The sequence below is a fragment of the Myxocyprinus asiaticus genome, chromosome 1, assembly GCF_019703515.2.
Source record: "Myxocyprinus asiaticus isolate MX2 ecotype Aquarium Trade chromosome 1, UBuf_Myxa_2, whole genome shotgun sequence".
Classification (NCBI taxonomy): Eukaryota; Metazoa; Chordata; class Actinopteri; order Cypriniformes; family Catostomidae; genus Myxocyprinus; species Myxocyprinus asiaticus.
The window spans coordinates 6,219,266-6,244,969 of record NC_059344.1 but is presented as its reverse complement, the minus strand read 5'-3'; the positions used below and the strand labels follow the sequence as shown (position 1 = coordinate 6,244,969).

The 25,704-nt window shown below is 39.8% G+C and overlaps 2 protein-coding genes across 2 annotated transcripts in view; one reads left to right on the top strand and one right to left on the bottom strand.

Annotated features, from left to right (window-relative positions):
* Positions 1 to 25,704, bottom strand: part of LOC127448926 (beta-1,4-glucuronyltransferase 1) — a 171,772-nt gene that overhangs the window by 67,640 nt on the left and 78,428 nt on the right. The gene's annotated exons all lie outside the window — the stretch shown is intronic.
* The window catches only part of LOC127448827 (ras and Rab interactor 2-like), a 70,259-nt gene that overhangs the window by 17,782 nt on the left and 26,773 nt on the right, over positions 1 to 25,704 (top strand). Inside the window, exon 2 of the mRNA XM_051711653.1 lies at positions 17,526 to 17,651. Within this exon, the coding sequence (XP_051567613.1) occupies positions 17,526 to 17,651 (126 nt within the window). The remainder of the gene's footprint in view (positions 1 to 17,525; positions 17,652 to 25,704) is intronic.

Here is a 25,704-nt window from a genome sequence, read left to right as displayed (position 1 = left end):
AGTAATCTATAAGACTCCAAGATTTAAATCCATATCTTCTGAAGTGATATGATAGGTGTGGGTGAGAAACAGATCAATATTTAAGTCAGTCTACACTTTCACTTTCAATTCCACCTTCTGGTGTGGAAGTGACTTTCACTTTCACATTCAGCAACCTGCTGGTTGGGGCTGGTCAAAGGTGAAGATTGATAGTAAAAAAGGACTTACATATTGGTCTGTTTCTCACCCACACCTGTCATATTGCTTCAGAAGATATGGATTTATCAACTGGAGTCATATGGATTAATATTTTGCCTCCTTTATGTTATTTTTGGACCTTGTGAGTTCTGGTCACCATTCACTTGCATTGTGAGGACCAACAGAGCTGAGATATTCTTCTAAAAATCTTCATTTGTGTTCTACAGAAGAAAGAAAGTCTGGGATGGCATGAAGGGGAGTAAATGATGAGAGAATTTAAATTTTTGGGTGATCTATCCCTTTAAGAAAGAAGACAGTTAGTGTATTAGTAGGACTGGGTCAAGTGGTTATGGAAATTTTTGAAAGTTGCATGAGATTCGAAAGTAAGAGACAGTGATGAAAGAATGAATTTGTTTGTTTTGTTTTGTTTTTTTATTAAGAAGTAGACAGTGCATTAATAGGACTGGATCAAGTGGTCATGGAAGTTTTTGAAAGTTGCAAGAGAGTCAGATGCTCAGTGGAGTTGGAAAGCTTGTTCCATCAGCGAGGAATAGTGGAAGTGAAAGTCCAGGAAAAGTGATTTTGTGCCTTGATAAGATGGTACAATGAGGCGCTGCTAACCCACCGATATGAGGCTTCGGGAGGGCACAATGAGTTGAAGTGAGTGCAGATAGGGGGGTGCAGGGCCAGTGGCTGTTCTATATGCTAACATCAATGCCTTGAATTTGATGCGAGCAACTGTCGGCAGCCAGTGCACTGAGATTAAAAGCATGACTTGCACTTTCTTGGGCTTGTCGAAAACCAAACATGCCACTGCATTTTGGAACATTTGTAGAAGTTTGATCATACATGAAGTCCTTCCAGATGAGCACTGCAATAGTCCAGTCTAGATATAACTAGGTATGTGCCACAGTGTTCGACTAATTTACTAGATGTCCAGCAACTAATTAGTTGATTAGTGGGGTCGACTACTAAAATTTATATTTTTAGTGGTGGTGGTTTTAATGGGGAGTTCTTAAATTAATTGAGAGATGCAACTTCTTGGAGCATTTTTGCGTGATTGTAGCTCGCCTTCAAACCTTCAGCAAGAAGGTTGTCTCTTTAATGCTTTAAGTTTAGTCCATTTATGCACCGTTGCTGTTTCAGCCATCAAAGTGCCGCATCAACAATACATTTCAAGACGATCACTGTCAGATGTTAAATCCTGTGTTGTAAGTAATGTTCCCATGTTTGTGAAGTGCTTTGGAGAGAAGTCTTTTGCTGATTCTGTCTGACACTGCTTAAATAAATAGTTTAAACTGGTTTAAACTGCTTGATGTTGTGAACTAGATGTGTACCTGCATCCTTATCTTACAGTTCTGCACTTTTTAATGCGGTTACATTGAAGCACGTCATTCTGTGGATGACGTCATTCAAGGATGGGCATTAGCGGTTTTGTGCCACTGTGTATTGGAGCATTTCTTATTTCTTACTTCTCTTACTTTAAAAGTTTTGTGCAATCAGATGTTATAGTTATAAAGCCTATATTTCTTAGTCAACATGCTGAAGTGCTGCTCTTAGCATCCACATATCCCTATGAAACGTTTCTGATCGGAGCCACTTGAAAATAACGGAGCCTAATTATACATTAATGTCCCATTAAAACCCCTCCACTGCGGACAGCAAGCCAAATCTGTTTTACCATTTATGCAAAAAATTATATGAGTACACAAAGTCATGCAATGAAGTTACTAAGCGTAAATTCGGGAGGAGCACGGCAATCTAATCTACCTGTTACTTCGTCCCAGTGTCAGTTCTCTTTGTGTCCCTCCACCTCATTGCGTCCCACTCCTCCTATAGGTATTTCGCCCATATAATCATCTCCATCAATTAGTAGTCCTGGGGGGTATATTAGGGCTTGAGTTGAGTCTCACACAAACTTGTGAATGTTGTACAATGCAAGTCTGCATGATCGAGCTGTCTTTGCGATGCGGTTTGTCACGTTCCACTATCGTCAAACACAACCCCAATGTTTCTGGCTGTCCTGGATAGTGTAATTGTTGACAAGCCTAGCTGAATGGTGAACTCGAAAAAATGTTTGTAAAGCTACTTTGAAACAACATGTATTCTGAAAAGCTTTATACAAATAAAAACGAGTTAACCTGACATTTCTCATCAAATTCTCCCAAGTCAAGTCATATTTATTTACAATAGGGCTTTTCACAACACACATCGTTTTAAAGCAGCTTTACAGAAAATTATGCTGTAACAGAAAATTATGTGATGTCTCATTGTCCTCATTGTGCCATTCAAATGTAAAATGAGATTGAAAAAGCATGCCTTAAAAAAGACCAAATTATCTGAGCTTTACTGTCCACATTGATATTTTTTGCTATATCCTACTGTATACTGTATATCAGCAATTGGCTGATTTGTGTCAATTTTTGTTTCCTCTTTTAAGAGAAACATCTTGAGACAAGTTGATAACAAAAATAATCCCCTGAGCTCTTATAGAGCAACCAATGAGCAATAAATACAGTATATTCCTTTGGGAAGTATTCAGAAGCCATAGCAATCTCAAAATTGCAAAAAAAAAAAAATAAATAAAAAATAAATAAATAAATAAAAATAATAATCTTTTGTGCTTATAAAAATGTATGAACTCATTGATTCATAATTATAATCTTTCTGATCTCAGACTCAAAAATATCTTCATGAAAAAATGTTGTTCAAGAGGAGAAACTCATCGCTTGAGTCTAACTCACCTCCCTCCTTCTATTTTTTCTTCTCTTCCTGTGTTTCTCCCTGTACGTAGCTTAATTGCATAACTGCATATGTAGGCTGCTCAGGTTTTATGTAAGGAGGCCTACGCTACCAATGGGCATCACTGCTCTATTGCTGTCTATTCTCTCCTGTTATATGGTCAGGGTTTACATTATAAAGGTTTCTGACCCATCTATATTTTATGGGTAGATCCAATGGTTTAGTGATTGAGTTTGTGGGTGGGAAAGTCACACAGGGTGGTAATGTGATGTTTACATAATAAACTCTCTTAATAAACCTCTAATAGGTGATAGAGTTGTTAAATGTACACATGGGATGAACAAAGGAATATTAAGAGCTTGGATTGAGTTTGATTTTTGTGTTTGCTTGCTATTTTAACAGACACTTTAATTCACAGAGGCAGCATATTGCCATAAATACACAGAAATCACAGTCACAACAGCTGCCTTGCTGTTTACTGTCTACGTAGGCATCAGCTTTCTAAGGTTTCATCTTAACTAAATGGAACCTCATAAGCAGCCCTATACAGAATCTGCATATGCAGAAGTCCACAGAAAGTTCCACAGATTTCTCAAAAAATTGGAATGCACATCATTCATAAAGGCCAAGTCCACACTAAGCTGTTTAAGTTTCAAAACTCAGTTTTCAGTGTTTTCGAAAGTCTCAGTTTTCAGTGGAGGAAAACAGCGTTCTAGTGTGGATGAGAAGCGTAAACGTAGCAAAATTAATACATTTTCAAATGACAACATACTGTATTAGTGTGGACTTGGCCAAAGTTCTACACTTTCCCACCCCTTCATGTTTATTAAATATTATTTGGAATAATCTGATTATGCTTTGAGCTGCAAACAAGAGTACAATACTTTCAGCTCCGTTTCACACAGTTTAATTTCATTCACATATTTTCCCCAAAAGACAGCATAGAAAATGTGAAAAAGTCCACAGACTCTCTGGTCCTGCTCATAAGAGACTGATTTGAAATACTCTACATAGGCAGCAACTCCACACTATACAAATAGTGCTCCTCACATTAGACACACAGGACACTCAACTCACAATTGATTTAAATCGATTTTAGCATTAGCATGTCACTAAGCAAACTTTGCGACCAATATTTTGACAGTGATACAACTTATGTCACACACAGAAGTGGTGGAAAAAAGACTGGAGCAAAGAATAAACAAAATAATGTTATCTAATCTTAACTTTCATAAAACTTAATTAATCTTTATTACAGCCATTTACTTTACATTTACATTTATTCATTTAGCAAACGCTTTTATTCAAAGAGACTTACAAATGAGGAACACAGCAAAAGCAAGGGAGGAAGGTGAAAGACAGTGGTAAAAGGAGTGAGAATTGTTTTTTTATTTTATTTTTTAGTGCATTAGTAGAACTGGTCAAGTGCTCACGATAGAAATGCTTTTTTAGATGTTCCTTGAAGGTAGATAAAGAATCAGCTGCTGTGGTGTAGTTTGGAAGGTCATTCCACCAGCAAGGTACGGTGAAAGTGATAGTCAGAGAAATCGATGGCCCTCTCCTGGGCTTGTTGAAAACCAAATGAGCCTTCCCGTTTTGGATAAATTGCAGAGGCTTTTCTGTACAAGCAGGAAGTCCTGCCAAAAGAGCATTGCAGTAGTCCAGTCAAGATATAACAGGAGCTTAGACAAGAAGTTGTGTAGCTTGCTCAGGTAGGAAAGGTCTGATTTTCTAAAGCCATCTTTACACTGCAGTGGTGTCACAGAAGCTGCATCTGAAGTGGCATTTAGGTGTACAGTATTTACACAGACTGTTTAATGCTACTCAGAGCAGGCATAAATGCATTAACACAGCAATTACAATTGCATAAATAATGTTATGCGATTCATGTTTTAAATATAAAATTATGAAAATTGAAATATGAAACAAATTAATTTATACTTTTATATATGAAACTTAATTACGAAAAATATGCTCTGTCATGACAACAATAAAGTAGTGATGTTTCATTCGTGAACAAATCAGTCTTTTTGAATGAATCTTTTAAGTGAACGAATTGTTCTCATTCACCTCCACACACTGACTCATATTTCTTGTATGCTAACGTTACTCCCTTTCAAAGCTGTAGTTTGAAGCATGAGACTACTTTGGTGGCTTTTCAAGCCTGTAAAGACAGACTATAGCATGAGCCAGTAGCATTCGAGAAAGGGCTGTGAAGGAGCATATAATTGGTTCAACCCGATGAATGAATACACCCCTTTACCTAACTAGTACTAGTCGGTCATTTGAGTCTGAACGAGATGAGAGATGAACCAACTGAATGTTCTGGTAAACTTGTTTGTGAACTAAATTAATAACGATTCGGTCATCTCGTTCGTGAATGAAGATCTGCTGACTGACTGAATGAGAGAAGGCGTGTCATTTTTTTAGTTCGGTATGTGAGAGAAAGGGAGAAAGGAGAGAAAGGGGTGAAATGCACTAAGACATGTTTATAGGTATGCACAAAACAGAATCCACTATTTATGAATGTGTGAAAATGACTGAAGACGTACAGTTAATGACAGGAATTATGGATGGAAATGTTGTGCTTTGATGCACAGTGGGAGATATGTAGGCTTTTCTTGAACTTTTTCTATGTCTTGGTAAAAGTTAAGACCAGCATTTGACAAAAGATAGGAAAAATAAGACCCGCCATTTATGGTGAAAACGGTTATATAAATGTGAGGGATGACCACACATACAATGACATACGCACTTTATTGAAACTAATTGTCATTTTGTAGGCAAGTATTGTTGTCATTTTTTTGTATAGGTTGATAAAAAGTCATGCTCAGTAGTTCACAGCATGATAGATATACTTTTGTTTATATTTGTGGGGAAACGCTTCTGATGCTTAAACACTCTGCAGTGCTGAAGTCTCTTAGTAGAATTGTAGACACACAAATTTTAATAAATGATCATTAGACTTGTTCTGGTCATGAATTATTGCTTTTGGTTCCATGCAATTAATTAAAAGACAGTCATTTGACGCCATCTACAGATGCAATAACTTGCAAATATGGTCAGTGAATGAATCCATGAATGAATCTGAATGAAACTTTTTGGTGAACGGAATCAAAAGAATTGAGTCAGTGAAATTAATCAAAATCACTACCACTACAACAAAGTTTAAGGCTGCTCTGATGCTGCATTTAATTTACATTACACCAAAGCAGCATCAGAACTGCCTTTGATACTAGGTGGCTCAGCAGGCTTAATTTAGTCTAGCTTTTATGCACCATTGTGTCTCTGGGCTGGCACAGAGCAGCCTTAACTCGGCTGTGTAAAGACACCTTTAAGATAGCCCTGATATACTAAACTATACACTAAAACTAACTGATGCTTAGCATTTATTGTTGTAGACTACACACATTTTAGTCTAGCAATACAATCAGAACATACCTTGCCATACAGGTGCAGTTCGCAGCCAGTAATTAGGGTGCTTTCCATTCAGATGTGATCATCCCTATGCCTTATTCCCTTCTAAAATTTCACCCTCCATTGTGGGAGTTTAGGAGGGCTGAAAGGTGTGGGGCTCAAAAATAACGGTCATTCGGAACTGTTTTTTTTTATTTTTTAAAGACATTCTTATTAGGGGTAAAAAAAAAAAAATGTGAACAAAAGTCTGATTATCATTACTATATTAATACCCAATGTGATCCACATGCTGTCTTACTGTAGATTACATGAGCCTTTCCACCACAGGCATGGAGCTCGTGAGATTTAAGGGAAAAAGTGCACTTTGAAAATAAGAAAGTTCATGCTGCCGATTTCACTCTGTGCAAACTGTAGGATAAGCGGGTAATGTATGGATGGATGCTCCCGAGTTTGGCTTTCTGTGTCATTATTCATGACTGTTTGCACCCATTTGACCAAAGTAAGTTCATTGTTGTTGCTTTCTTCACCGATTATGATATACAGTATCATTTTTATATTGATTTATTTGATCTCCATTTAACCACAAAAGTTCTCAGCTTAAATACACATGATTGGTGGGCAGACATGTGGCTTTGAACAAAAACACTAACTTCTCTTTATAGTGAATGCCACAGAATACAGGAAATAGGGAGCGATTATAGTTAGCTAACTGTCTGCTGTATACAATCACCTTTGATTGGTCAATGTCACGCAGCAGCCGTGAAAAGGTTAAAAAAAAAATCATCTTGTGCGGTGTTTCGTGAACGGAGCTGCCGCCTCAGTTCAACTACCTCTCTTTCTATCCCAAAATAGGGAACTTGTGGTTACCACATCCTATGTAAAACCACTTTTACGCATTACAACACAGTTTTAAAATCTATGACCCTGCTCAATTTAAACATGGATCTTATCTACCTGCACACAACATATTATATGTACCATATCATGTCTATATGTAACATATCATTCATACCTATAATGCATGCAACATTATTTTTCTGTGTAAATATACAGCCACACAAAAAAGCCAATCGTGCTTTGTCTTAAATGCATCTTTGACTCTAGTGCTCAAGTTTGGTGCATGTATGTCTTAATTAAGAATGTTTAGCAAAAACTTTGAATATTTTTTGGGATATTTTTGATTATGAATTGTTACAAATTTGCCGCAAACTTGCAACTGATAATTTTTTTACATGCAAATGAGCTTTGTGGCAAACTTTCGGCAAATTGTTCATTGTTGCCAAAGCTTTGCTGCATGTTCACCACTACTGATGAAGAGCTGCAAACTTTTGAAAAACATATGCGGTGAATCACAAGCTCATCTGCATGTGAAAATAATGAATGTCAAATTTGTGGCAAGTTTGCGGCTAGTTTGCCAGAACTCTACATTTTTTGAAAGGGAAAATAATCAAATTGAATCTAATCGAATAGTGACCAAATTTGAAATTTCACAATGCATAGTAATTGTTAGGGAAAGAATCGTAATTGAATCAAATCATTGTAAAAGCAAACATTTATACCCCTAATTCTTATTGTAAATTCTGTTTGGAACAACTCTACTGCATGGCTTTCATGATTGTTCTCCCTTATTTATGACATTTGGAACAGCAACATAGTTTGTACTTTGTATATGATGTCCACAAATTTGGAAATGCCTTCATGCCGTGAGTGTGAAAGTAATCAATAAAGTAACCAGCTCACTAAGTTTTTGGTAAAGATCAACAGTACCACATTCAAAAGTTGAATGTTAATTCTCATGCACAGTCAAGATAAAAAAGCAAGGACACAGATTGTCATGAGAACTACAAAGTTTACTGTCCCCCCTACCCACAATTTTCTTCACTGTTACCACATTAAATGTGAGATGAGATGCACTGAGCTTTTATGTTTATTGACGTACCTGTCATATTCGATTTAATCGCTTTACTTTATTAATATGATTTGATTTAAGAGTGAATAATGACTTAAATTTAATTTTGTTTATTGCACAATGTGATTGAAAGAAGACCTGGAATATAGTGCATGAGTTGTATCAATTACTTTTAATTAGTTTTTTAGTATAGCCTACTTTTAAACTTTTTTTGTGCTTTTGTCCACTATCCACTCCAGTTATGGCAAATAAACCCTGTAAATACTTTTTAAAAATTCAGCTATTGTGTTCCACGGAAGGAAGAATAACATACGGGTTTGGGGCAACATTAGGGTGAGTAAATAATGGCAGAATATTCATTTTTGATTAACTATTCCTTTAATTTTAGAGGGGGAGAAAATGATGACAGAATTTGTATTTATGGGTGAACTTCTCTGTTAAGTTCAAGCATCTGTAAGAACACAATATTTGTACAATTGCATAGTTACTTTTGTTACATGGTCTTTTGTCCAAGAAATGCTAAACCACAGACGGGGGGGGTCTGTTGGTGGATTTCAAAAACAAGATTAAAATAACTTGAAGTGCTCTCTGACTCTGCCTTTGAAAGAAAGGTCATCAGAGAGAGAAATTAAAATATCCTCTCCACTTTGTCAACAGTTCCTTGCCTTTTTTGCAGCAAAGTCTGTCTTTTTTTGTGTGTATATGTGTGTGTGTTACGGGTGAGTAGGTGTCTGTGGCTGAGTGGGATTGCCTGGTAGGACGTGTAGGCATCTGCTACCATGGCAACCATCTGCTGTTATGCATAAGCATCCTCTCAGGCTGCCCACACAGTGCCACCGCAATAAGTGAGATACCGTTTGAAGAATTGACTGCCATGAGTATTTTTGTGTGGATACAGGCCAGGCCCAGTTCCAGATCAAAATCACTGAGGGTGCTTCTGAAAATAGTGGGGGTGCTCTGTATAAAGTGGAGATGTATCGTAATTACAAATTGTTAAAATATATTAAATCATGTTTAAATGCTACTAAAACAACGTAAATAACAGTTTTTTATGTACAAAATATTTATTGCTTCGCATGATCTGTCGCTGAAAATGACGTACTGATTTGTACAATCATACACGTTTATAAGTTTTGATGCAGCAATTTTGTGTTCACAAACTGCAGGAATGTTTGTGTGTTTGATGGGATTCAAGGAAACCTGCATTCCAATTTACAGTATTAGACTTAAATATTCAATTGAGCAGAGGTGTGCAATTGTTTTGGTACAGGGACCACATCAGCTGTTAAGTAGAACATGAAAGAGAGAAGATAAAAATGTCTGCATAGTTGTATCTTTTAATCCCAGAAGTAGTAGTGCACTCATGCACTCAATGAATGATGCACAATTTTCTGAAGTGTTTACAGACTGATGGGACCATTCTGCGATTGCTTGAAGTTTTGCTGCTACATTTCTATCATGTGTTAGTAAAACTGAATTAAGACTGAGTATAATTATTAATTGTTTATTTTACCATACTTCAGTGCAGTGGTTATTTAGTATTAAATTTAACACTCTACATCAGGAGTCTGGTTTAATAGTAAAATAAAATATTCAGAAATGATAGGTTCTAAAGGCTTATTTTAATGTTGGCCGCAAAATGGACACATTTGTTTTATTCTCAGAATATAATCAACCTGTTTACACGCTCATGGGTCATGATGTGGGTCTCGTCAATGTTTGGCATCCCATTCAGCACACAACTGAATAAAACAGGCTGCATGACACTGATAAATGATTACTGCCAGAGTAACATTCGCATACAGTTGTGAGGGACTTCAGCATTTCACAAAGAACAAACATTTTCCTCTCTTACTTGGATTTGCTCATGTGTCCCCTCTGCATGCAAATGATGCGAAGATCTATTGGGATTTTACTAAAGTTCATCACCGAAAAGGTTTGCTCGCAGACTTAGCACTAAACAGCACATGCAGCATCATGAATGGACATGGAATGACTGCATCACACTTTTCTTTGAGCATAATATTGCACTATTGAGCACTTTAAGGTTTTTTCTGAAGAGAAGGGAGTGCACGCGCTCGCATGCATGGTTGCCAGATTGCATAAATTAAGTATGACAGAAGGCGAAATATTTTCTATTTGTGCAAGTATAAATCTCTGATTGGGGTGTTGCATCTATTATCTGGCAACCCTGAGCATATTAAAAGCTTATGGATGCGCGATAGGTCCCAAAGCCAGATAAATGAAAGATCTAATAAAAAACATTCATGATAAATCGACCCGTGGGCAGCAGTTTGCCCTGGTCTGCAATTGAGGGTACTCTAAGGTTCGTTTGAGGGTGCTTAGCACCCTCAAGCACCCCCGTAGAACCGGGCCTGATCCAGGCAGACTTTTTTGCAGTTTCTACACTGATATTAATGGATTTAAACATGGTAAAATATGTTAAATAGGCACAAATACGGTACATATGGCCAGCAGTCATATCACCCTGCATATATAGAGTGGTTGTCCTCTGAGCTAAGCAGGTTTATACCTGGATGGGAGACCTCCTGGGGAAACTATGGTTGCTGCTGGAAGAGGTGTTAGTGAGGTCAGCAGCGGGTGCTCACCCTGCAGTCTGTGTGGGTCCTAACGCCCCAGTATAGTGACGGGGACCCTATACGGTAAAAAGTACCATCCTTTCTGATGCGATGTAAACCGAGGTCCTGACTCTCTTTGCTCATTAAAAATCACCCTGGTGTCCTGGCCAAATTCCCCCCATTGGCCCTTATCAATCATGGCCTCATCCCCATCCATTAATTGGTTGTATCACTCTACTCTCTCTTCTCCACCAACAGCTGGTGTGTGGTGAGCATACTGGTGCACTATGGCTGCAGTAGTATCATCCAGGTGGATGTTGCACACTGGTGGTTGTTGAGGAGAACCCTGTTTACTATGTAAAGTGCCTTGAATGTAGTGTCAGAAAAACCCTATATAAGTGTAAGGCTCATTCATTCATTCATTACTTTTTTGGTGTCACATAATTTTTTTTAAACCCTTAGAAGCACAAATAATGTTTGTTTTTTTAGTTTGTTTTTGTTTTAGTTTTTTTGTGAGAACTAGTAGATGTTGGATAAACTATTTTATTACATGGCCCTCTGAAATACATTCAGTAGTGGCATTCAAGGGTGAAATATTTCCGAAAAATTACTGTTGTCCTTTGCAACAATGTAGTTGTAATGTTGGCTGGCAAACAGGTAGACGCAGAGACGATGACGAAGTGCGATGATCCCAAGCGCAGTTTATTAACAAAAGTGATATCCAATAAACCCTAACTCCAAACGTGACTACAAAACATAAACATGAATGACTTAACTAAACTTGACATGACATGACTTGACTATAGACTTGACATAAACATGACTTGACTTGATCATGGAACCAACATTACACAAACAACGATACATTCACAATACTCGACAATGGACAATGGCAAACATGAGGGTTAAATACTAGGACTTGGGAGAACACATGACAGTGATAACCAATGAACACTTAGGACTCTAAAAAAGATAAGACTGCTAACAACCTAATGAACCAATGGGGACAAGACACAAGAACATGAGAAACACATGACAAGATCACATGACAAGGAAACAGGAACAAACATGGCATGGAACTAATTTAAAGTAAAAGATATGAACAAAAACACATACAATCCTGACAAATCCTCCCCTCCAGGGGCAGCTCCCAATGCCCCAAAACAAAAACACAAATTTCAAGAGGGCGACTTGCCGTGGTGACTTGACCTGGTTACGTGGCAGGACATGGAAACGTGGTGAAACAAGGTGTGGGGCATGGCCTGGTGAGACAGGGCATGGAGCATGAGACCAGGGCGGAGCCCGTGGGGGGTGGAGCCATGAGAGGCTCGAGGGGTGGAGCCATGGAAGGCAGAGCTGTGAGAGGCTTGAGGGGCAAAACCATGGAGAACTGGATACCCGGAGAGTAGCCGAAGACTCGAAGGGCCAGGGTGGAGCCAGAGGCAGGGAGGACCAAGGTGGCGCCGGAGGCTTGTAGGAGCAAGGCAGAGCTGGGGGATCGGAAGACTGAGGTGGAGCTGTTGGGGCTGAGGACCAAGGCGGAGCCGTAGGGATTGAGGTCCCCGGTGGAGCTGAAGGATCAGAGAGATGAGGCATAGCCAGAGGATCAGAGAGCTAAGGCGGAGCCAGGTGACCAACAGACCAAGGAGGAGTTGGAGGGACGAGGGACCCTGGTAAAGCCGACAGGCTGATGGACCACGGTGGAGCCAAGGGAATGCAGAGCCGAGATGATTTCGAGGGATCAACAGGCCAAGGCAGAGTCCAGGGCTCTGAGGGTCTAGGCGGAGTCAGAGGTTCGAAAGTTCTCCTTGTCTGTGATATCTCAGAGGGCGATGATCGAGCCGGTGGCTTGGGGGGAACTGGCTGATCAGGAGAACTCAGGGTGGGCACAAGGGCGGGAACCAATTCCAACACAGATAGCCCAGTAAAAGATGGCTCTGGAACAGACGAGGTTTGCAATGCTGGCTCTGGGACGGAAGAGGCTTGCAACACTGGTTCGGTGACTGTGGCAGACTTGGGCATTGGCTCATTGACTAGAGGTGAGCCTGAGACATTGCATGGAGCAGACTGAAGCTTGGCTGTGACGTGGCATGGAGCACACTGAGGCGTGGCTGTGACATGGCATGGAGCAGGCTCAGGTGTGGCTGTGACATGGCATGGAGCAGGCTTAGGCGTGGCTGTGAAATGGCACAGAGCAGGTTCAGGCGTGGCTGTGACATGGCACGGAGCAGACTGAGGAGTGGCTGTGACATGGCACGGAGCAGACTGAGGAGTGGCTGTGACATGGCATGGAGCAGACTGAGGCGTAGCTGTGACATGGCATGGAGCAGACTGAGGCATAGCTGTGACATGGCATGGAGCAGACTGAGGCGTGGCTGTGACATGGCCTGGAGCAGACTGAGGATCCTGGGCAGAAGATGGCGCAAGCTCAGCGACCATGACATGGGACCCTGGCTTGGCCGCCATGATGTAGAAATCAGGCTTGGCGGCCATGACATGGAGCTCTGGCTTGGCAGCCATGACATGGAACTCTGGCTTGGTGGCCATGACGTGGAACTTTGGCTTGGTGGCCATGACGTGGAACTCTGGCTTAGCGGCCATGACGTGGAACTCTGGCTTAGCAGCCATGACGTGGAACTCTGGCTTGGCGTCCACCTCCCCCACAGTGAACGATGAACCACATATTAGTAGGGCAAGGTCGATATACTGAGCCAGGCTGTGGGTACTCTGACCGCCTGGCATCAGGGAAGAGATTGGCTCATTCAGTCCAAAGCGAAAACAGTCCTTGAGGGCAATCTCATTCAATTCGACCCTGCTGGCCTGAGCACAAAAGTTCTCCACATTTCCCTCAATAGAAATGTTTTCTTGGCATAGGCAAAGAAGTTTTGGCTGCCAAGCCAGAGTGCTGGGTTCATCTTGGTCGGTCGAGTATTCTGTAATGTTGGCTGGCAACAGGTAGACGCAGAGACGATGATGAAGTGCGACGATCCCAAGTGCAGTTTATTAACAAAAGTGATATCCAATAAACCCTAACTCCAAACGTGTCTACAAAACATAAACATGAACGACTTAACTAAACTTGACTTGACATGACATGACATGACATGACTTGACTTGACCATGGAACCAACATTACACATACAGGGTTAAAATCTTGGACTTGGGAGAACATATGACAATGATAACCAATGAATACTTAGGATTCTAAACAAGATAACAAGACTGCTAACAACCTAATGAAACAATGAACCAATGGGGACAAAACACAAGAACATGGGAAACACATGACAAGATCACATGACAAGGAAACAGGAACAAACATGGCATGGAACTAATTTAAAGTAAAAGACATGAACAAAAACACATGCAATCCTGACAGTAGTTGTAATGTAACTCACTGCTCATTCAGGAAACGTATGTTTACTAAACAAAAGTGCACATTCTCTGCCTATGCTATCTTTCACGTCCACATATTTATCCATTTATGTCCACATATTATTATTTTATTCATTTAAATAATAAGCCTACATATTAAGTAGCCAGGAATAATGCCAGATGGTTATTATCACAAAATAACCCGCTTTGCATTGGGATTCTGAACACACTGTGTTTATTATGCAACAAAGACCGATTTATTTTGCTGACTGTACGTTATCCCTTACATATAGCATAAGCAGGGCTGTACACTTACTTTTTAAGGTGTTAGCACTGGTGCTAGTGGGCTTAAAGATTTAGTAGCACAAATTAAAAGGTAACACTTTACAATAAGGTTCCATTTATTAACATTACTTAGCTACATTATTTAACTAACAATGAAAAATGCATGTACAGCATTTATTAATCTTAGTTAATGTCAATTTCAATATATACTAATTGATTTTTTAAATTAAAAGTTGTATTTGTTAACATTAGTTAATGCACTATGAAATAACAGGAACTAACAATGAACAGTTGTATTTTTATTAACTAACATTAAAAAAGATTATTAAATGCTGTAAAAAATGTAATGTTCCTTGTTAGTTCATGATACCTAATGCATTAACTTATGTTAAAGAATGGAACTTTATTGTAAAGTGTTACCAATTAAAATTAAAATAGTTTATTATTATTATTATTATTATTATTATTATTATTATTATTATTATCTGTGGTATGGCATTCAACTAAGTTTAAGCTCATTCAAATAATCACACAATCTGCTTCAAACAGTGGGCCTACTGCATAATTTCTGTCAAAGATTCAATGCTATAAACTTTGCAAGTTTTGGCAAATCTAATTAAAAAAAAAATAGCTTTTGACTAGTTCTTCCTCAGAGGTGCTCATTGTAGCAGCCTGGCAATTTCTAAACAAAACTTTGTTACCTGATGAACAAATAAAAAGACTGTCATGTTATTTTGTGCAGTTTAGTCTTCTCTTAAATCATTTTGTTGTTATTTATAATTTTCTCTGCTGCAGAATTTTCTGTTCATCTTTCTAGATTCCTGTTATTTAGTGGTTCTCAACCTTTTTAACTCCAAGACCCCCCATCAAGATAATATTCGAAGGCCCCCATCCCCCAGAAACCTGCGTCAATAGATTAAAATAATGACATTTTAAAATACTAGATAAAATGTAATGTTTTCATACATTATTTGATTATTTTAATAACATCTTGTGCCCCCCTTGGAAGTTTGCCCTGGCCCCCTGGTTAAGAACCAATGATTTTAGAACATTTACTGTACATAGTACTAAATCACATTAAATAAATTACAATATATTCATATATAAACATATTAATTACAATATACTTATATTAATTAAATATAAGTTTATCAATTACTACAGACTAACATGAAAAACTGGCTAGCCTATACTAATGCTCAGTTGCTGATGCTTTGGAGAGGTCCTCCCAGGAGTGATGATCTCTGAAGCCCTTTACAATCATGCAAGTCTATTGGCAGATGGCGCTTAATGCACTGCCCTGATGCGCACATCATCATGGGCATATAGCCTAGAGCACAATGCTATTTCATCAGGATTTTTGAGTGAAGGAAAGAGAGTGTATCTTGGTCCCTTTACAGCATATGCAGCGTATCGTTCCCTTCTTTCAGGGAACTGAGGTTACAGAAATAACCTGACTGTTTCCTTTCAAGTCAGTCACTTTGACGCTGCGCTAGTTGCTGACTCCATGGGCACCCTATGCCATTGTGCCATGCTACTGATTGCACACATGTATTTGTGCTACTGTCCAAGAGAGTAGAAAAGCGCAAACACAATCTCCTTTTTGTATCACATAACAGGATGGAAAGAGAACCAGAGAGCCCCCTCAAAGGGGTATACTGTAGGTTAACAATGGCACTAGCAAATGGGTAGTGAGACCCTGCATACGAACACAAACTGATGTGTAAATATGCACCCACATCGCAGTGGGGAAAAGCATAAAACGGCTACAAGCCGATAATGCATAGCAAATGCCACTAGCCAGCCAGCTTTACACAGTGTCCAGTGGACACAAAGAGATCATCTCTCCCAGCCAAGACCTGGGAAGAGAACCTGGCAAAGGTGTTAGGAGAAGCCCAGCTTTCTGCCAGACAAGTGTCCTGCTTGGAAACACCATTCCCCCAAGCTCAGGAGGAAGCCATGCCCCTGGTAGAGTGGGCCTGTACCCCTATGGGACAGTGGGACGGCAACAAACCCTCCTCAAATCTCCTTGTTCTTTTTCCCTTCCTCATGCGCCTCTCTCGTGCAGTTCCTCGGAAGCCGCAGAAGGGTTATAGCGGGCAGAGAGGGTTCTGGCTTTGTATTTTAGAATGAAATCAAGATGAGAGCAATACATTCACAGAGAACATAATCAGTCTGTATAACATTGCGCTTGTTCCCATTAGACAGATGGATATATCGATCAACTTTTCATGTGCTTGTGAAAACAGTTGAAAAACGTCATTTATGCCTTTTGCTTAACATCGTTAAGGGCTCTTTTTGTCAAAAGGCTCTTTTTGTGTCATTTCACTGATAGAAACACAATACAACACAATGCACAATATCAAACAAACACAGAAGTGTTAAAATGATTTGCTGTTCATCTGAGCACAGGCCAGGAGGTAAAAATAATCCTCTTTCTGGTAAGGTGTGCAGTTTTAATAACAAAGCAAAGATTCGGGCATCCACAGAACAAGAGATGTTATAGCAACCCTGAAGAAGAAAATTCTGATGAAATGGCATTGTGCTCCAGACTATATGCCCATGATGATGCACATATCAGTAGTGGAGCATCAAGCGCCATCTGCCAATAGATAAACGTGATTTTAAAGGTGTTCAGAGATCGTCACTCCTGGGAGGAGCTCTCCATAGCCTCAGCAACTGACGCAGCATCAAAGTGACCAACGTGAAAGGGAACTAATTAAGGCTAAATTTACAACCATGTGATTTAATATTGGAAAATAACAAAATCATACTAATCCATGTTTTAAACAGTAACCAGTTGGTTTGTACTTAATTTGTTGAAAGTGCCTACTACACTCTCACTGATAGATAAAAGCATTATTAATTTATTCAAAATCAAACTATTTTAAAATCAAAGGCAATGGGTGGGGGATTTTTGTTAAATACTGTGAATGACAAACATTCCTACAGTGAAATTTAGTTCTGTGGGTGGAGGTTCCATGTGGGCCTGGTTTTATGTCTGTTTCTTTATGTATTTACTCCTGTCCTTTGCATTTCAGATGGACGTGTCTCTCCAGAGGAGTTTGAGTGTTCTGGATCGTCTTCTCCTCACACACTCCATATGGTTGCAGCTGTCAATCAACCTCGACTCTGCCCAACAAATCCTACAACGAGAGATAATTGGGGTGGGAAAATCCCATCAGTCACTGAGCATCAAATCATTATTTTTAACAAAACAGTTACAATTACAGTAATCCTCCAGTCACACAACTTGGCATGACCTGCATAGTAATGGCCAATAAGATGGCTGGGTAACACTTTATTTTACTTTATTGTAATTACCCAAGTACAGAGTATTAAATAATGTAATAACATGAAACAACTTGTACTTAATATGTAATTAAGTTATGGAATCATGTACTTACACCTTGTAATTATGTATGTGTACTAGATAAGTATTATTACATATGTGTAACAGGCCAGTCTTGTTACATACCTATTTGTGTAATAGGAAGATCACTTTCAATTAACTCACTAGTATACAGCTGAATACTTGTAATGGCTTCATAATTACGTTATAATAACACAATATTACAGAATATTTATCACTGTACAGTTGCAGATGTGGTACGCCATTTAAAGTTATTTAATGCCTTACTAAATCAAAACTATAGTTGTGGACTGGAACACCCTGCCTTTGTCTGCTCTCCTGACAAAAATCTCTACCGCATTTCCAAAGCACCCAAGTCTCCCACTATTTTACCCCAAAAAGGAGAAAACTGTAGAATTGTGTAATAGATGTGCGGAATCTATGACTCCAGAGGTCATAAGCAAAATAGTAGAATTGAAAATGAATGGAAAGCTCCTGCTCATTGAGCACAAGTTTAGATAAAAAGGTTAAAGTTAACCAACTTGTTTATGGCTACCCATCCAATGGTTCAAGAATGGTAAACTGTTTATCTTGTTACTGTTTAGTAATAGGTAAAAAAAAAAAAAAAAAAAAGAATTCCAGTAAACTACAGTAAGAGCCCTGGTAGCTACAACAAGTGACAATGTTTTAATAATGAATGCAAAAACTAAGTTTATTTTGTTTAGTAATTAGTTGTAGAAAAAAAAAATCCTTTACATGTTTTCCAGTTAAAAAAAATCTAAGAGAAAAATAAACAGCTCTAGCAGGTTGAACCAAAAAGTGATGTTATAATAAAGGTTATATATTGTTAAATACATTTGCGCATGTCTCATTCATTAATGTCCATGTGATGACCAGGTGGATGGGTAAGTACACTTAAACACTGTATTAGCATCTACTGAGCTGTATACTAGTGAGTTAATTTAAACTTAAGCACAGCTTGTTAAGGTATATAGTTACACATGAAGTAAATTTAAGTGCAGTCTAGATACACTTTATTTTACAGTGATTATTAGTATGTAATATTGTGTTATTTTTTCTTTTATTATTATTCTTTTTTTTTTTAATGCATTACATTGATATTTTATTGTTTATTTACTTGGAACAGAATGCAACAATGGAACAGTAAAACCAATTTTGACAAAAACCTGATGTATGCCCATACCTACAATAAACTCATGCTGCTTAGAATAATTTATGTGGAAATCACATGTAGAGAAGCAATTGTCTAGGTAATATATATATATATATATATATATATATATATATATATATATATATATATTTTTATTTTTTTATTTTTTTATGGTTGGAATATTCTTTGACCAAGCAAAGCCCGCACAAGCAGCAATGTTTTGTAAAAAGATTTGTCTGTTCCACATAACAATATCTTCCTATTATACAAATAGGTAACAAGACTGACCAGTTACACATATGTAATAATACTTGTCTATTACACATTCTGTACATGATTACAATATGTAATTACATGCTGTTCCATAACTTAGTTACATATTAAGTACATATTGCTTCGTGTTATTACATTATTTAGTACTTTGTACTTAACTGGGTAAATACACTGTAACAGGGACTCTGTAAAATAAAGTGTTACTTTAAAGTACTTTTTTACTCTTTATTTTTCAATAATCCCATAGCACCTACTGTTGTATCAATATGTTTTATATGTTACACGTAAGATTTCAATTAACAATGGTTACTTTAAACCTTAAAAGAATAGTTCACCCAAAAATGAAAATTCTCTCATTATACACTTACCCTGATGCCATCACAGATGTGTATGACTGTCTTTCTTCAGCAGAACACAAATAAAGATTTCTAGAAGAAGACAGAGCTCTATCAGGTCCTTATAATGCGAGTACACGGGTGTCAGCACTTTGACAGTCCAAAAGTCACTTTTAGGCAGCATAAAAGTAATCCACACAACTCCAGTCGATCAATTAATGTTTTCTGAAGCAAATTGATTCGTTTGTGTGAAAAATATATTGCTAATTAAAATGTTATTAACTTTTTAAAAGCGCTTCCTGCCAGCAGTTGATGCATCACGTAGCTGTCGTGTGACGTAAGCGCGTCGGCGAGTTCACACGAGAATTCGTAAGCGGCGCTTGTTTACAACAGAACAATGAACGTCATGTGAGAGTTTGGCCATTTCAAACAGCATCATAGCCCTGGACGGAAACGCCAATTTAAAGTTAAAAACGTTTTAATTATCGTCTTGTTTCTTACATAAACCTATCGATTTGCTTCAGAAGACATTCATTGATCGACTGGTGTCGCATTAATTACTTTTATGCTGCCTAAATGTGACTTTTGTACGGTCAGAGTGTTGGCACCCATGTACTTGCATTATAAGGACTTGACAGAGCTCTATCTTCTAAAAATCTTAATTTGTGTTCTGCTGAAGAAAGACAGCCATACACATCTGGGGTGGCATCAGAGTAATTGAATAATGAGAGAATTTTCATTTTTGGGTGAACTATAACTTTAAATTTCATGATTTATTTTAAATGGTTGCACTTCTTTAGGTTGGCATTTAGAAATATTCATGATTGCGGGTCCAACGTAGCGATGCGAGACAAATGCTCAATTACTAGTACTAGTACTAGCTCAAATACCAAAAGTAGTACCATGCAGATTATGCACAATGTTCGTTGTGTAAATTTTTCTACATTATAAATAATGAATTTTGATTTTATGATGTCTAGGGCTGGGCAATATGACTAAAAAAATTATACTGAAATTATGTATATTGTATATTCAATATATTTCTTGATAATTATGTTTTTGCTCTGAAATGGCTTAAAATTGACTTTTTTGTAATCAGAGGGACCATTTTAATCAAAAACAAATATTGTAATCAGTGAGAGAAGAACTTTTCAAAATCTAATGCATCAAGTAAATTGTCTCTGTTACTCACGTAACCTTGGTTTCCTGAAAGGACAGAATGAGAGGCTGCGTCAGAAGCTGATGCTGGGGGACTCCTCTTAGGAAGGCCATACTCTGAAACCTAATACCAACACACCAATTAAATTAGTTGTTCATGCTTGGCACTCCGCCCCATGCTCACTTACCCTGAGTATATAAGGTGGCGCCAGTATCACATACCCTGAATTTTCCAAATGAAGGGAGGAGAGCGAATCTCTCAACTCCTTCCACGGGAAAATCAGTTGTGCAGCACAGCTATGCAGTGTCTCGTTCCCTCCTTTCAGGGAACCAAGGTTACATGAGTAACCGAGAAGTTCCCTTTCAAGAAGGTAACATCGATGCTGCATCAGAAGCTGGCACTAGGGGATTGTATACCATAACTCTGTGCTACTGAACAGCAATGTCCATTAGACAGCAGGGTAGTGAAAAAGACTTCCACTGCTTCGTATTAACAAATAGGAAGTGAGTGGGGAACCCAAAACTAAACGGTTCACTGTCAAGACAAGACACTAACCAACCAGTTAGTGGACCAATATCAAAATATATCTTTGCACTATAGGGGATAAGGGGAGCAGGCCGGATCTCATGCTACGGGCTATACATAATGACACTAGCACTCAGGGGTAGTGACCATTGCGTGATCACTTCACACCTTTGGAAATAGAGAGACTACATTTTCCAACCTAACACCAGACAAGGACACTAAACAATTGTATAGTGAACAATGACAACTAACCATCATGCTCAGTGAAAACCTGAGAAAGGAGGGAAGATCCATGCAGGTTAATAAACCTGGCAAAAGTGTTAGGGGAAACCCAACCTGCAGCCATACAAATGTCCTGTAAGGACATGCCCTTTTCCCATGCTCAGGAGAAGGCCATAAACCTGGTAGAATAAGCTTTCACACCCATAGGACATTGTACACCTTGCGACTTGTAAGCGAGGGCAACAGCTTCAACAACCCAATGGGACATCCTCGGCTTGGAGACAGCCAAAATATTGTAGCAGCCTCAAAAACAAATGAACAGTTGTTCAGACACCCTAAACTGAATTTGATCAATATACTATATATACTCAAAGCCCTTTCCAGGCAGAGCATGTGTAATCTCTTAGCCTCATCCAACTTAAAGGGAGAAGGAGAGAATGCCTGCAATGTAACAACCTGAGCCCTAAAGGGGGTTGCTAGTATTTTGGGTACATACCCTTTTCTGGGCTTGAGAATGGCCTTTGAACGATGAGATGCAAACTCTAAACAAGAGTTTCTGACCAATAATTCCTTAAGGTCCCCCATACGTTTGATCGATGCCAAGGCAGGAAGCAGCACAGTTATCTGTGAGAGTATGCACAAGCTAACTTGCTCTAATGGCTCAAACGAAGAACCCGTAAGTGCCATCAACACAAGTGCTAAGTCCCTGACCGAAAAACAGAAGCGGATCAAAAGGGTCTCAACCATTTCTCACCCCTCAAAAATTGACAGACCAGAGAACGTTTGCCTATATACAAACCATGGTCATGTGTTGCTAATATAGCATTCACTTATACCTTATGCGTAAATGGAGTGAGATCTGCATCCAACTGCTCCTGCATAAAGCAAAGTATCATCTGCACAGATCAATGCTTTGGGTCCTCACCCCTGGTGGAACACCAATCAGCAAAGCCTGGCCTGAAATATGGTGTCTAGCACTTGCTCCGAAAACCCAGTTGTGACAGGCGAGCCCCATTAATGGTCCAGACATAACGTTTTCACAGATCTTGCCAAGGATGCCAGATCATGCCTCGACTCTGCGAGAGCAGATCATTCCTTAATGGAATCTCCCATGGTTGAGCATCCAGCAGCTCAATCACCTCTTGGAACCAGTGGCAGCTGGGCCATTTGGGCCAACTAACAACACCAACTCCTTGTACTCCCGTATCCCCGATTGAGCCATGAGCAACCAATCATCAAGGTAATTACATTTATGTATGCCACTTAGCTTAAGTGAAAAGAGCACTGCATCAGCACATTTCTTGAATGTGCAAGGAGACAGGGACAACCTGAACTAATTGATTTATACCGCCACCATGCTTAAACCGGATGTGCATGTAGGCAATTGGTCTTTTTTTAGCTGCATAAAACCTCTCAGTGAAGGCTTGAATAGCATAAACAAATAAGCCTTACTGACATACTGGGGCATCAAGCAAGACAGCCTTCTCTCTGTCTCTCAGCTCTGAAGAGTTGACCCAGATGTGCCACTCATTTGACACCAAGGATCCCGAAGATCTGCCAATGGCCTGGGCAGTGATCTTGATAGCCCTCGGTGACAGCTCCTGGAAAGATTCAGGGCCCATCTCTCCTTGTTTATCCAAGTCCTTCAACAGATCAGCTTGGTAGGCCTGCAGTACACCCATTGGGTGCTGTGCCACACCAGCTTGACCTGCTGATGTGTAGACCTTACCCAAAATATTGGATGTGATCCTACAGGATGTATGTACTGGTTTGGAATTCCATGGCATTGCAGAAGAGGCAGATCATAGATGGTCCACTACAGTTACTTCCACTGCGGGAAGCCAGGCATACCCTTAAAAACTGGTGCGATCCAGAGCTGTAAATGCAGCTGTACCAGGGACAAGAGCCCGAGCCAAATATGGGGAGCTCTGTGTTGTCACCTGTTAATCAAACAGTTCTGGAAAGAACTGTGGCGGCCAGCATTATTTTGAGTGCGCCAAACTTACTGCCCGGCCAAGAACCTCCATCAATTAAGTTTCTGAAGCATATACACTGATGAGCCAAAACATTATGACCACTCACAGGTGAAGCAAATAACGTTGATCGTCTCCCAACAAGACCACATGTCAACATCTGGGTAGATTAGATGGTAAGTGAACAATCAGTTCTCGTTGTCAACATGTTGAATGCAGGGGAAATGGGCAGCAGTAAAGACCTGAGCGACTTTGACAAGGGCCAAATTGTTATGGCCAGATGACTGGGTCAGAGCATCTCTGAAACAGCAAGGCATGTGGGGTGCTCCCTGTCAGCATTGGTGAGTACATACCGACAATGGTCCGAGGAGGGACAAACCACAAACCGGTGACAGGGTGTTGGCCGCACAAGGCTCATCGATGCACGAGGGCAATGTTGGCTATCCCATCTGGTCTGAACTGACAGAAGGTTTTCTGTGGCACAAGTCACAGAAAATTTTAATGATGGTTATGGGAGGAATGTGACACAACACACAGTGCATTGCATTCTGCTGCATATGGGGCTGCGTAGACACACACTGGTCAGAGTGCCCATGATGACCCCTGTCCACCATCGAAAGTGCCTACAATGGGCACACGAGCCTAAGAACTGGACCTTGGAGCTGTGGAAGGAGAGTGCTATGCTCTGGGCAATGTTCTGCCATTCATGTGGACATCAATTTGACATGTGCCACCTACCTAAAAATTGTTGCAGACCAGGTACATCCCTTCATGGCAATGGTATTCCCTGATGGCAGTGGCCTCTTTCAGCAGGATAATGTCCTGCCACACTGCACGCATTGTTCGGGAATGGTTTGAGGAACATGATGAAGAGTTCAAGGTGTTGCCCTGGCCTCCAAATTCCCCAGATCTCAATCTGATTGAGCATCTGTGGGATGTACTGGACCAACAAGTCCGATCCACAGTAGCTCCACCTCGCAACTTACAGGACTTGAAGGATCTGCTGCTAATGCCTTGGTGCCAGATACCACAGGACAACCTCAGGAGTCTTGTAAAAACACAGTGGGTCGGTGCTGTTTTGGCGGCATGCAGGGACCAACAGCATATTAAGCAGGTGGTCATAATGTTTTGGCTCATCTATGTATATTTTTGTTTTCCATTACCCCGGAGAAAACACCAAACCCCTGCTTATCCACAGGTCATCACTGGCGAATTAAATGGGTGGAGACGCATCATCTGGAGAAAATGAAGATCTAGAACTTGCACAGGCAATTGTCACCCTTCAAACTCTTGAGGCCCGCTCGCATCTCTTTCATGTGAACTGCTAGGAAATACAGATCGAGTGTAGCGAGAGGGACTTGTTTCCACTTTATCAATAAAAGCAAGGCGGGCACCAAGCGTCCTCATTTTCTTGTGTTCGGAGTCAGGGCTACAGTTAGAAATTATTGGGCCCGGTACAAAATGTATTCAGCGGGCCCCCCTATAGTATGTGGTCTGCCGGGGGTGGGGGAGTGGGAGTTAGCATGGACAGTTATTCCTGTCCGAGGATTTCAATGTTGCGTACTGTCTCCGTGTTTATATCTGCATCTCCCGCTGAACATGTTTAGATGCGCTCTACAACATGGAACAGCCTTTCTGTGCCCACCCCCCCCCCCCTCCAGTCCAGCCAGGCCCCCTTTAAGCCCGGGACAAAAAGCCCCTTATCGGCGGCCCTGTTCACAGTGAACTCAATCAGATCCAGGCAGCGCTGACTCAGCATGAGCCCAACCTATGCACACCACACAGCGCTCATGCCCGTCGGAGAGAGGAATATACCTCTCACATGGAGGAAAACATTTGCATAGCACCATCTTTAAGAAGACACAGCCAGAAAATTTACTCTTCAACACAAGTGCTAAATCTCAGACCTGGACAGTAGCAAGTCAAAAACTGTATCGCATCCTGCAAAAATAGACTGACCAGAGGGTGTTGGACTTCTCCCTAAGAAGAGTCCCCTTCAGACTGACACAATGATCTTGAGATCCGGACTCTTTGGGGGCCATTCCATCTGTTGTAGTGCTCCTTGTTCTTCTTCTATTCAATTCTATTTGCAAAGGGAATGTTGAAATCTAAAAATGATATATTCTACTGATACACTCAAAGCAAAATATATATATTGTATGTGTGTGTATATATATATATATATATATATAGATAGATAGATAGAT